Raw genomic sequence first — 14,529 nt, forward strand, 5'->3', positions numbered from 1 at the left:
TTTCTAAAAGAAGGGACAGAGAAGGGGCCAGGTGAGGATAGTCCCTCAAAATGTAAAAGAGAAATACTTAGAAAAACAGATGGTTTTGTATGTAACATCTATGGATTCAGAGAAGGCATATGGATAGGGTTGACAGAGATGCTTTGTGGGAGGTATTAAGAGTATATGGTGTGGGGGTAAGTTGCTACAAGCATTGAAAAGTTTTTACTAAGGATGAAAGGTATATGTACAAGTAGGAAGAGATGGAAGTGATTGGCTCCCAATGAATGTTGGTTTGCGGCAGGAGTGCATGATGTCTCCATGGTTGTTTAATTTGTTTACGGATGGGGTGGTTAGGGAGATGAATACAAAACTTTTGGAGAGGGGGCAAGTATGCAGTCTGTTGTGGATGAGAGGGCATCAGAAGTGAGTCAGTTGTCATTTGCTGGCTGCTGATTTGGGTGAGAAACTGCTGATGTTGGTAACCTACTTTGGTAAAGTGTGTGAAAGAAGAAAGTTGAGAGTAAATATGAATAAGAGCAAGGTTATTAGGTCCAGTAGGGGTGAGGGACAAGTAAACTAGAAAGGTAAGTTTGAATGGAGAAAAACTGGAGGATGTGAAGTGTTTTAGATGTCTGGGAGTTGATTTAGCAGTGTATGGAACCATGGAAGTGGAAGTGAGTCACAGGGTTGGGAAAGGAGCAAAGGTTCTGGGAGCATTGAAGAATGTGAACAACAACTGACTCACTTTTCATGCTCTCTCATCCACAACAGACTGCATACTTGTCCCTCTCTCAAAAACTCTTGCATTCACCTCCCTAACAACCCCATCCATAAACAAATCAAATAACCATGAAGACATCGCACACCCCTGCCGCGAACTGACATTCGCTGGGAACCAACCAAACACTTTTTTCTCTTCCTACTCGTACACATGCCTTACATCCTCGATAAAAACTTTCCACTGCTTCTAGCAACTTACCTCTCACATCATATACTCTTAATACCTTTGCCTTTGTATAATGGCTCTTCACCATGAAACATACATATATTGAATTTCATCACCAACCAGTCAACAACAAAGTCACCCCTTTTTTTTTTTCCACTGCAATATCATCGAAACCCACCACCTTACCAGCTATCATCTTCCACAAAGCTTTCACCACCTCTTCTCTGTTTACCAAATCATTCTCCCTGGCCCTCTCATTCTGCATACCATCTCGACCAAAACACTAAATCTGCCATGTTCAACAAACCTTCAAAATACTCACTCCATCTCCTCATTTCACCCACTACTTGTTATTACCTCTCCATTAGCCCCCTTCACTGAAGTTCCCATTTGTTCTCTTAGGTAAGAGAGATTTGTGGATATAAAAGTGTGGTTAAGAGAGCAGAAGAGGGTGTGCTGAACTTATCTGGACACATGGCAAGAATGAGTGAGGAAAGATTGACAAAGAGGATATATGTGTCACAGGTGGAGGGAATGAGGAGAAGCAGGAGACCAAATTGGAGGTGGAGGGATAGAGTGAAAAAAAAATTTGAACGATTGGGACCTGAACACATATTAGGGTGAAAGGCATGCAAGGAATAGAGTGAATTGGAATGATGTGGTATAACGGTGTAAACATGCTGTCAATGGATTGAACCAGGGCATGTGAAACATCTGGGGTAAAATAGGGAAAGTTTTGTGGAGCCAGGATGTGGAAAAAGAGCTGTGGTTTCAGTGCATTATAAACAACAGATAGAGACTGAGTGCGAACGAACGTGGCCTTTTTTGTCTTTTCCTTGCGCCACCTCACCGGAGGGGCTGATGCTGTTTTATGTGGGATGGGGTGTCGACGTGAATAGATGAAGGCAGCAAATATGATTATGTATGTGTACATATTTCGCTACCTCGCTAATGCGGAAAATGGCGAATAGTATGAAAGAAAGAAAGATGTGTACATATTTATATGTATGTATATATTGAAATGCATACATATGTATATGTGCGTGTGAAGGCATTTATGTATATACATGTGTATGTGGGTGGGTTGGGCCATTCTTTTGTGCTTCCTTGCGATACCTCACTAAAGCATTCTGCCGATCCTCAGGCACTTCACCATGGTCCATACATACATTAAATATCCTTACTAGCCCATCAACAACACAGTCACCCCCTTTTTTTGATAAATTCCACTGCAATAACATTTAAACCCACCACCTTGCTGGATTTCATCTTCCACAAAGCTTTCACACCTCTTCTCTCTTTACCATACCATTCTCCCAGACCCTCTCACTTTGCACACCACCCCGACCAAAACACCCTATATCTGGCACTCTACCATCAAACACATTCAACAAACTTTCAAAATACTCACTCCGTCTTCTCACTTCATCACTACCTGTTATTACTTCCCCACTTGCCCCCTTCACCAATGTTCCCATTTGTTCTCTTGTCTTATGCACGTAATATTCCTCCTTCCAAAACATCCCTTTATTCTCGCTATAATTTAATGATACTCTCTCACCCCAACTCTTATTTACCTTCTTTTTCAACCTACCTTTCTCTTCATCTACTGCAGCTTTCTTTATACATCTCCTAGCCATTTGCAATACTTCTTAGCAAGTATCATCCAAACACATCTCTCTTCTCTTTCACTGACAACCTTACTTCATTGCACATCTAAATACACTGACATATACATATATACAAATGTACATATGCTTGCTTGCCTTCATCCACCCCTGGCATTACCCTGCCCCACATGAAACATCATCGCTACCCCCTGCCTCAGCATGGTAAAGCCAGGAAAACATACAAAAACCCACATTCATTCACATTCAGTGTCTCTAGCTGTCATGTGTAATGCACCAAAACCACAGCTCCCTATCCACATCCAAGACCCAAAGTCCTTTCCATGGTTTACCCTAGACACTTCACATGCCCTGATTCAGTCCATTGACAGTACTTCAACCCCAGTACACTACATCATTACAATTCACTCTATTCCTTACACGCTTCTCACCCTCCTGCATGTTCAAGCCGAGATCACTCAAAATCTTTTTCACTCCATCCTTCCACCTCCAAATTGGTCTCCCACTTCTCCTTGTTCCCTCCATCTCTGACACATACATCTTCTCTGTCAACCTTTTCTCACTCATTTTCAACATATGTCCAAACCATTTCAACACCTCTCTGCTCTCTCAACCACTCTCTTTTTATTTCCACACATCTCTCTTACCCTTTCATTACTTACTTGCTCAAACCACCTCACACCACATACTGTCCTCAAACATTTCATTTCCAACACATCCACCCTCCTCCATACAACGCTATCTATAGCTCATGCCTCACAAACCATATAACTTTATGGAACTGCTATTCCCTCAAACATACCCATTATTGCTATCCAAGATAATGTTCTCTCCTTCCACACATTTTTCATCTCTCTCAGAACGTTTGCCCCCTCCCATACCCTGTGACTCACTTCCACTTCCATGATTCCAATCGCTGCCAAATCCACTCCCAGATATCTAAAACACTTCACTTCCTCCAATTTTTCTCCATTCAAACTTACATCCAAATTGACGTGTCCCTCAATCCTACTGAACCTAATAACCATGCTCTTAACACACATTTACTCTGAACTTTGTCTTTCACGCACTTTTTCTAACTCAGTCATCAACTTCTGCAACATCAGGAAACAACAACTGATTCACTTCCCATACCCTCTTATCCCCAACAGACTGCATACTCGCCCCTCTCTCCAAAACTCTTGCATTTACCTCCCTAACCACTCCATCCATAAACAAATTAAACAACCATGGGGACATCACACACTTTTGCTGCAGACCAGCATTCACTGGGAACCAATCACTCTCCTCTCTTCTTACTCATACATATGCCTTATATCTTTGGTAAAAACTTTTCACTGCTTCTAGTAACTTACCTCCAACACCTCTTAAAATCTTCCACAAAGCTTTTCTATCAACCTTATCATATGCCTTCCCCACATCCATAAATGCTATATACAAATCCATCTGTTTTTCCAAGTATTTCTCACACATATTCTTCAAAGCAAACACCTGATCTATACATCGTCTGCCACTTCTGAAACCACACTGCTCTTCCCCAATCTGACGCTCTAAACATGCCTTCACCTTCTCAATCAATACCTTCCCATATAATTTCCCAAGAATACTTAACAAACTTATGCTTCTGTAGTTTGAACACTCACCTTTATCCTCTTTACCTTTATTCAATGGCACTATGCATGCATTCCACCAATCCTCAGGCACTTCACCATGATCCACACATACACTGGATATCCTTACCAACCAATCAACAACACAGTCACCCCCTTTCTTAATAAATTCTACTGCAATACCATCCAAACCTGCCACCTTGCCAGATTTCATCTTCTGCACAGCTTTCACTACCTCTTCTCTCTTAACTAAACCATTTTCCCTGACCCTCTCACTCCCCACATCACTTTGATCAAAACACCCTACATCTGCCACTCTATCATAAAACACATTCAACAAACCTTCAAAATACTCACTCCATCTCCTCACTTCATCACTTCCTCTTACTACTTCCCCACTTGCCCCCTTCACTGATTTTCCCATTCGTTTTCTTGTCTTATGCATGTTATTTACCTCCTTCCAAAACATCTTTTTATTCTCCCTAAAGTTTAATGATACTCTCTCACCTCAACTCTCATTTGCCCTCTTTTTCAACCCTTGCACCTTTCTTTTGATGTTCTGCCACTTTCTTTTATACATCTCCCAGTCATTTGCACCCCTCCCTTCCATGTATTGTCCAAATGCCTCTCTTTTCTCTTTCACTAATAACTTTACTTCTTCATCCCACCACTCTACTTTTTCAAATCTACCCATCTCCCACCTTTCTCATGTTACATGCATCTTTTGCACATGCCATTACTGCTTCCTTAAATACATCCCATTCCTCACCCAGTCCCCTCATCATTTGCTCTCACTTTTTGCTATTCTACACTCAATCTCTCTGGGTACTTCTTCACACAAGTGTCCTTTCCAAGCTCACTTACTCTTATCACTCTCTCACTCTCTTCTCCCCAACATTCTTCGTTTTTGAAATTTTTTGAAAACTTTGACAAATCTTCACCTTTGCCTCCACAAGATAGTGATCAGACATCCCTCCAGCTGCCCCTCTCAGCACATTAATATTCACAAGTCTCTCTTTTACACGCCTATCAATTAACACATAATCCAATGAAGACCTTTGCCCATCTCTCCTACTCAAAAACATACAGATACATCACTGATTTTCCGGCACTCTTGGTTCCAAAGCCTTACCAGATTAAACATTTTGCCAGACCAACTGTGGTCACATAATAATAATTCATCAACACACCTCTAACCCACTAATTATACATCTCCCATGTGTCTAAAGTATATCATGGATTGCTAGAAATCTAAATCAAACAAATATCAAATTTTGTAATTTAAGTTCTTTATGGAACAACTTAGCCTGGTCCATTATCATGTTACCTGACAAGTCCACTCCATCACTCCGACACTGTTGTAACCATTCCATCATCACTCGATTGTGCTCAGTACTCTTACCATCTTTCATTGTTCTTCTAATCATCATTTGCTTCTTGGAATTGCTGTCTGCATAAAATTTCAATATTTTCTCCCTTTGCTTCTTTATATCATAAACAGGTGATGAACCAATACTGTAGATGTCACACAGCTTACGCACCATAACACCATGGTCCATTTTTTTCAACAGTTCTACTTTATCTTGGATTGATATGGACTGGTGTTTATGTTTGATACCACGACTGGCACTCTCATATGTCTTAGAAGCCATAACAAGGGTTAAATTTAAGCAAAAATGCAAAGAATCTCAGAGAAATGAGGCATCACCACCAACAAGTGCAGTGTAAAGAATGTAAATAAGCGCACCCTACATACAATGCCATCTTTGGCCGCCCAGTACACTAGTTTGGTGGCCACAGTAATTTCAAGTTCCCTCACATAATTTTGTTTGGACTAAAGGAGGTGCTGAACCATCAGTTGCCGAAAATTCAGTGGTGTACCAGTATCTCTCGTTTTAAACCAGGTATTCCCAATCATCAGTCCATTTTCAGTACACAAATCTACAAGCTCTTCACCATTTCCATTCACAATACTGAATACCCCATGTACACCAATTATATTCTCAATTGCCACATTAATCACCTTTGCATTTTAAGCACCCATCACTAATACCTGGTCTTGTGCATCAAAGCTGCTGACACACTCACTCAGCTGCTCTCAAAACACTTGCCTCTCATGATCTTTCTTCTCATGATCAGGTGCATACGCACCAATAATCACCCATCTCTCTCCATCCACTTTCAATTTTACCACATCAATCTAGAATTCACTTTCTTACACTCTATCACATATTCCCACATCTCCTGCTTCAGAGTTTTTCCATGTTTCTGAGTTTGCAATAATGTTCGGTTTTTCAGTAACTGCATAGATTGTAAGTTCATCGCATTTCTGTCGCCACATCACATTACATTAAGGCTTGTAGGGTCCTACAAGTCTTATTCCTAAAAATTACCTGAGAACTGACTTGTAGCTGTGCTAATCCGCTACTTATGCTGCCTGACTCAGTAAATTCACTCTACAATCTAGCACTACTTGGCTCCCAAGGCTGCCAGATTAGCTGAGTTTAATGAACAATCCTTCCTTCCTTCATCAAAATGTAGGAAAACAAACCAGATAATAATATTCTACACATAGCAATATCTACTGAAAAATCTTGAGAAATTCTTGTTGATTATATTTACCTTATGTCTAAAAATTCCATAAGTCACTAACTACTGGAAACTGTTCATTCACAACTGTGGTTGGGCCAGCAATCTAAAATTAGTCTACTATGTTGTCTGCTGTCTAAAATCAATAATGGACAGGAGTTTCAAGCTGTCTGGTTCAAAATACAGGCCATTTGACTGCACAATTACACCTGAAAAGGTAGTTATAACATGAGTGGTTTTCAATGGCTATCAAGGAATAAGATCTTTACCTGTGTAAGTGCTGCAAGGGGACAGCGATCAACAGGAACTGGAACCCTACAGGAGTCTCCAGCCTCTATCAGAATGTGCTTAGTTGGTGTATAGTGTAAGTCCATTTCATGTGAGGCACAGTTGAGGAGGTCCAATACTACATAACACTGATGTGGCAACTCAGCAGGGAGCACATCCCATCTTGTCACTAAGAGAGAGGGAGTCACCTCCACAGTGATTGCAGACTGGGTACTACGGCAGTAGTCTGCACTCATTCCTGACCCACCAGAATATTTCACCAGCAAGGTAGCCTCTAGTGTTCTTCCAGTACAGCCTGCCAATAAATCATTACATCAAATAAAAGAATCAAGGTTTTAAATATGACCAGCATCCCTAAAGAGCTGGGGAAAATCATGAAATAATGAGAAGTTAATAGCAACAGAGAATCCAAGGACAAAGACTGTGGTTTTGTCTCTAGTGTTATGACATAATCAACAAAAAATATCAGTATAGTTATACAATACTGCATTTCCAGTATAACCTAAATTCATCAACATTCTAATATTCTGTAAAGCAACACAAATTTTTTTTTTGTCAATATTACACATGACTTTTTTCTATAAACAGAGGAGGTAAAAGGTAAGATAATAGAGAAACTTCCATATTTTCTTCTCAATTGAATAACTGCCATGACATTGCAAGAGACAGGTACCTAAAAAGTCTGCACAGTATCAAACCGCACTATATCATAACATGCATATCCATATAAGTAAGGGGTCGGGGGCCATGAACCAAATTTACAAGAAATATACTCAGTTTGAATGGAGAAAAACTGGAGGAAGTGAAGTGTTTTAGATATCTGGGAGTGGATCTGGCAGCGGATGGAACCATGGAAGCGGAAGTGGATCATAGGGTGGGGGAGGGGGCGAAAATCCTGGGGGCCTTGAAGAATGTGTGGAAGTCGATAACATTATCTCGGAAAGCAAAAATGGGTATGTTTGAAGGAATAGTGGTTCCAACAATGTTGTATGGTTGCGAGGCGTGGGCTATGGATAGAGTTGTGCGCAGGAGGATGGATGTGCTGGAAATGAGATGTTTGAGGACAATGTGTGGTGTGAGGTGGTTTGATCGAGTGAGTAACGTAAGGGTAAGAGAGATGTGTGGAAATAAAAAGAGCGTGGTTGAGAGAGCAGAAGAGGGTGTTTTGAAGTGGTTTGGGCACATGGAGAGGATGAGTGAGGAAAGATTGACCAAGAGGATATATGTGTCGGAGGTGGAGGGAACAAGGAGAAGAGGGAGACCAAATTGGAGGTGGAAAGATGGAGTGAAAAAGATTTTGTGTGATCGGGGCCTGAGCATGCAGGAGGGTGAAAGGAGGGCAAGGAATAGAGTGAATTGGAGCGATGTGGTATACCGGGGTTGACGTGCTGTCAGTGGATTGAAGCAGGGCATGTGAAGCGTCTGGGGTAAACCATGGAAAGCTGTGTAGGTATGTATATTTGTGTGTGTGGACGTATGTATATACATGTGTATGGGGGGGGGGGTTGGGCCATTTCTTTTGTCTGTTTCCTTGCGCTACCTCGCAAACGCAGGAGACAGCGACAAAGTATAAAAAAAAAAAAAAAAAAATACTCAAAATCTTATATGAATAATGGAAAATAATGAGCCAAGCAACACTAAAAAATTTATCCAAGCAATGAAAATAACACACTACACATACAAAAAATTATAGGTATCTACCACTTAGTCACATCCAAAATTCTTTGGCACAATGGGACAGGTTTGGTTAGGATTTTGTCACATATACTTTATCAATATGTAAATCATCATTAGTTTATGCATTAAGTACAAAACTATGAACTGAACTAAATACAAAATAAACCTTATTTTTCATATTTGATCGCCGTTTCCTGCATTAGCAAGATAGCGCCAGGAACTTATAAAGATAGGCCACAGTCACTCACATTCATTCTCTAGGTGTTAAGTACAAAGCACCAAAACCATAGTCCCCATCTACAAGCTCCAAAAACCTTTCCCTGATTTCTCTTGGTCACTTCACACGCCCTGGTTCAGTCCTTCACAGCACGTTGACCCTTGTACACCACATCATTCCAATTAACTTTATCCCATACACACTTTCACTCTCATGCATGTTCAAGCCCCAATAACTCTTCTTGTACCCTCCACTTCTGATACATGTATCCTCTCTGTCAATCTCTCCTCTCTCATTCCCTCTAAATGTCCAAACCATTTTAGCACATCCTCTTCACCTCTCTTAACCACACTCTTTCATTACCTCACCTATCTCTTACCCCTTTATTATGAACACAATCAAACCACCTCACATTACATGCTTTCTCACATTTCATTTACAACACTTCCATTCTCCTCAACACATCCTCATGCCTTACACCCATACACCATTGTTGGGATTACCATACCTTCAAACATATCCATTTTTGCCATCTCAGATACTGACTTCTCTCTCTACACATTCTCCCAGAACCTTAGCCCCCTGACTGCAGTTTCTCACTAAAATCTGCCATCAGTGCTGTGTCATCAGCAAACAACAATTGACTATTCCCAAGTCTGCTCTTTCCCCCACAGACTGCATGCTTGCCCCTCTCTCCAAGACTCTTGTATTCATCTCCATCACCACCCCATCAATAAACAAATCAAACAGCCATAGTGACATCACACACCCTTGCTGCAAACCAATCTTAAACTGGAATTGTTCATTGTCCTCTTTTCTTACTTGTACACATGCCTTACACCCTTGATAAAATCTCACTACATCTAGTAGCTTTTCTCCCTCACCATATATTCTTAAAATCTTCCACATGGCATCTTTATCAACCATAACATATGTTTTCTCCAGATCCATAAATACCACACACAAATACATCTTTGTCTTTAACCATTTATAACACATTCCTTAATGCAAACACCTGATCCACACATCCTCCATCATTTCTGAAACCAACCTGACCCTCCCCAGTCTGATGCTCTATACATGCCGTCACCCACTTAATCAGTTTTCCCATGAAAATTAACAAACAAATACAATTAATAAACATATACATAAATAGTTTGAACACTTGCATTTTGTCCCCCTTCCCTTTATGTATCATCATTATCATTATTATTTTGCTTTGTCGCTTTCTTCCGCATCAGCGAGGTAGCACAAGGAAACAGACGAAAGAATGACCCAACCCACCCACATACACATGTATATACATACACGTCCACACACGCAAATATACAAACCAATACATCTCAACGTATACATATATATATATATATATATATATATATATATATATATATATATATATATATATATATATATATACAGACAGACATATACATATAAACAAATGTACATAATACATACTGTCTGCCTTTATTCATTCCCATCGCCACCTCACCACACATGAAATAACAACCCCCTTCCCCCTCATGTGCACAAGGTAGCACTAGGAAAAGATAACAAAGGCCCCATTCATTCACACTCAGTCTCTAGCTGTCATGTAATAATGCACCGAAACCACAGCTCCCCTTCCACATCCAGGCCTCACAAAACTTTCCATGGTTTACCCAAGACGCTTCACATGCCCTGGTTCAATCCATTGACAGCACGTCGACCCCGGTATACCACATCGTTCCAATTCACTCTATTCTTTGCACACCTTTCACTCTCCTGCATGTTCAGGCCCCAATTACTCAAAATCTTTTTCACTCCATCTTTCCACCTCCAATTAGGTCTCCCACTTCTCCTTGTTCCCTTCACCTCTGACACATATATCCTCTTGGTCAATCTTTCCTCACTCATTCTCTCCATGTGACGAAACCATTTCAAAAGACCCTCTTCTGCTCTCTCAACCATGCTCTTTTTACTACCACACATCTCTCTTACCCTTTCATAACTTTTTCAATCAAACCACTTCACACCACACATTGTCCTTAAACATCTCATTTCCAGCACATCCACCCTCCTCCTCACAACTCTATCCATAGCCCATGCCTCGCAACTATACAGCATTGTGGGAACCACTATTCCTTCAAACATACCCACTTTTGCTTTCCGAGATAATGTTCTCGACTTCCACACATTCTTCAATGCTCCCAGAACTTTCACCCTCTCCCCCACCCTATGATTCACTTCTGCTTCCATGGTTCCATCTGCTGCCAAATCCACTCCCAGATATCTAAAACACTTCACTTCCTCCAGTTTTTCTCCTATCAAACTTACCTCCCAATTGACTTGACCCTCAACCCTACTGTACCTAATAACCTTGCTCTTATTCACATTTACTCTTAACTTTCTTCTTTCACACACTTTACCAAACTCAGTCACAAGCTTCTGCAGTTTCTCACACAAATCAGCCACCAGTGCTGTATCATCAGCAAACAACAACTGACTCACTTCCCAAGCTCTCTCATCCACAACAGACTGCATACTTGCCCCTCTTTCAAAAACTCTTGCATTCACCTCCCTAACAACACCATCCATAAACAAATTAAACAACCATGGAGACATCACACACCCCTGCAGCAAATCCTACCTTCACTGACAACCAATCACTTTCCTCTCTTCCTACACATACACATGCCTTACATCCTCGATAAAACCTTTTCACTGCTTCTAACAACTTGCCTCCCACATCATATATTCTTAATACCTTCCACAGGGTATCTCTATAAACTCTATCATATGCCTTCTCCAGATCCATAAATGCTACATGCAAATCCATTTGCTTTCCTAAGTATTTCTCACATACATTCTTCAAAGCAAAGACCTGATCCACACATCCTCTACCACTTCTGAAACCACACTGCTCTTCCCCAATCTGATGCTCTGTCCATGTCTTCACCTTCTCAATCAATACCCTCCCATATAATTTACCAGGAATACTCAACAAACTTATACCTCTGTAATTTGAGCACTCAATTTTATCCCCTTTGCCTTTGTACAATGGCAGCACGCAAACATTCCACCAATCCTCAGGCACTTCACCATGAGTCATACATACATTAAATAACCTTACCAACCAGTCAACAATGCAGTCACCCCCTTTTTTGATAAATTCCACTGCAATACCATCCAAACCCGCTGCCTTGCCGACTTTCATCTTCTGCAAAGCTTTTACTACCTCTTCTCTGTTTACCAAATCATTTTCCCTAACCCTCTCACTTTGCACACCACCTCGACCAAAATGCCCTAAATCTGCCACTCTATCATCAAACACATTCAACAAACCTTCAAAATACTCACTCCATCTCCTTCTCATATCACCACTACTTGTTATTACCTCCCCATTTGCCCCCTTCACTGAAGTTCCCATTTGTTCCCCTTGTCTTACGCACTGTATTTACCTCCTTCCAAAACATCTTTTTATTCTCCCTAAAATTTCATGATACTCTCTCACCCCATCTCTCATTTGCCCTCTTTTTCACCTCTTGCACCTTTCTCTTGACCTCCTGCCTCTTTCTTTTATACATCTCCCACTCATTTGCATTATTTCCCTGCAAAAATCGCCCAAATGCCTCTCTCTTCTCTTTCACTAATAATCTTACTTCTTCATCCCACCACTCACTACCCTTTCTAATCTGCCCACCTCCCACCCTTCTCATGCCACAAGCATCCCTTGCGCAAGCCATCACTGCTTCCCTAAATACATCCCATTCCTTCCCCACTCCCCTTACGTCCTTTGTTCTCTCCTTCTTCCATTCTGTACTCAGTCTCTCCTGGTACTTCCTCACAAGTCTCCTTCCCAAGCTCATTTACTCTCACCACTCTTTTCACCCCAACATTCTCTCTTCTTTTCTGAAAACCTCTACAAATCTTCACTGTTGCCTCCACAAGATAATGATCAGACATCCCTCCAGTTGCAACTCTCAGCACATTAACATCCAAAAGTTTCTCTTTCATGCGCCTATCTATCAACACATAATCCAATAACGCTCTCTGGCCATCTCTCCTACTTACATACATATACTTATGTATATCTCTCTTTTTAAACCAGGTATTCCCAATCACCAGTCCTTTTTCAGCACATACATCTACAAGCTCTTCACCATTTCCATTTACAATACTGAACACCCGATGTACACCAATTATTCCCTCAACCGCCACATTACAAACCTTTGCATTCAAAGCACCCATCACTATAATCGTTATGTAACAGCACTATAAATACGTTCCGCAATCCTCAGGCACATTACCAACATTCATACATACACCGAAAATCCTAGAATTTTTTTTCTAAGTTGAAGGCTTCAGTTACAGACAAAAGTCCACATCAAGGCCAGGCCTTAATTGAAATATAGAGAGAATTATGAAACAGTGAAAGCAAAGACAAGGGAAAGTATTGATGAACTTTAGAAAAAGTGAAAGACCTGTCTTTTGAAATGCACCAGATCATAGTTAATGGGAAAGACATGAGAAGGTAGAGAGTTCCAAAGCTTTGAAGTGTAGGGAAAGGAGAAGTTGTCAAAATGACCCACTCCTGAGCAGCTGATGGCCACACAATAATCATGTTATGCAGCATCTTGCTGATTAATGCATGGTCTAGCTAGTGGTGAGGACACACAAGTACCCAGCATAAACCAAAGTAATACCTGAAGAAGAGGAAAAGTGAATCAATATTGTGGCGTAGGGCAAGGGGTCAAGTTTGGAAGTTAGCCTGGGACAGTTAATAAGTCAGACTGCTTTTAACTCAACTCTGTCAAGTAAGGATGCAGAAATAGAAAACCACCCTAAAAGTTAGAGCAGTACTCCATACAAGGACAAATAACTCTCTTGTATAAACGGAGCAATTGTCCAGAACAGAAGAATTTTCGACCTCCATACAAGGACAAATAACTCTCTTGTATAAACGGAACAATTGTCCAGAACAGAAGAATTTTCGACATCTAAAAAGGACACCCAGTTTCTTAAGAAGCAGACTTAGCTATTCCTTTAATGTGGGGTTACCAAGAGAGAGTGGATGTTACAGTAATACCAAAGTATATCCATTGAGTCGAGAGGTGGAATTGCAGAACCGTCAAAGGAGGGGTGAGAGTTGTGAGGAGTTTTCAGTAGAGGGATGGGTAGGAATTGTATTTTGGAGGCATTAAACTTAATAAGATTTTGTGTACCCTACTGAGATATCCTGTCCTGGCATGAGTTTACTGAGGAAGCTGTGTCAAGGTGAGATGCAGATCAAGTGAGACAAGAGGGAGCAGAAGTGAAGGATGTGGATGAATGCAGTGTTGAGTCATCAGCATACAAGTGCATTGGATTATTTGTGGAGAGGAAATCATTGAAAAAAAAGGAGAAAAAGTGTAGGGAACAGGACAGAACCTTGAGGGACACCATCGGTGATGGAGAAAAGGGGAGGCTGATCCATCAACAACTACAGAGAGAGATCAGCCAGAGGGCAAGCTAGATATGAAGGAGCAAAGTGAAAGGGGAAAGCCAGAGGTGGGGAGATGAGACCCCGATGCCACACCCTGTCAAAAGCCTTGAATATGTCAAGGGCAA

At 41.0% G+C, this 14,529-nt stretch overlaps 1 protein-coding gene across 1 annotated transcript in view; it reads right to left on the minus strand.

The window, feature by feature from the left end:
• The window catches only part of LOC139750625 (protein brunelleschi-like), a gene marked incomplete at its 5' end in the record, with an annotated part of 205,178 nt that overhangs the window by 38,163 nt on the left and 152,486 nt on the right, over positions 1–14,529 (minus strand). Inside the window, one exon of the mRNA XM_071665300.1 lies at positions 7,003–7,338. Coding sequence (XP_071521401.1) covers positions 7,003–7,338 — 336 coding nt within the window. The remainder of the gene's footprint in view (positions 1–7,002; positions 7,339–14,529) is intronic.

Source organism: Panulirus ornatus, chromosome 10, assembly GCF_036320965.1.
Source record: "Panulirus ornatus isolate Po-2019 chromosome 10, ASM3632096v1, whole genome shotgun sequence".
Classification (NCBI taxonomy): Eukaryota; Metazoa; Arthropoda; class Malacostraca; order Decapoda; family Palinuridae; genus Panulirus; species Panulirus ornatus.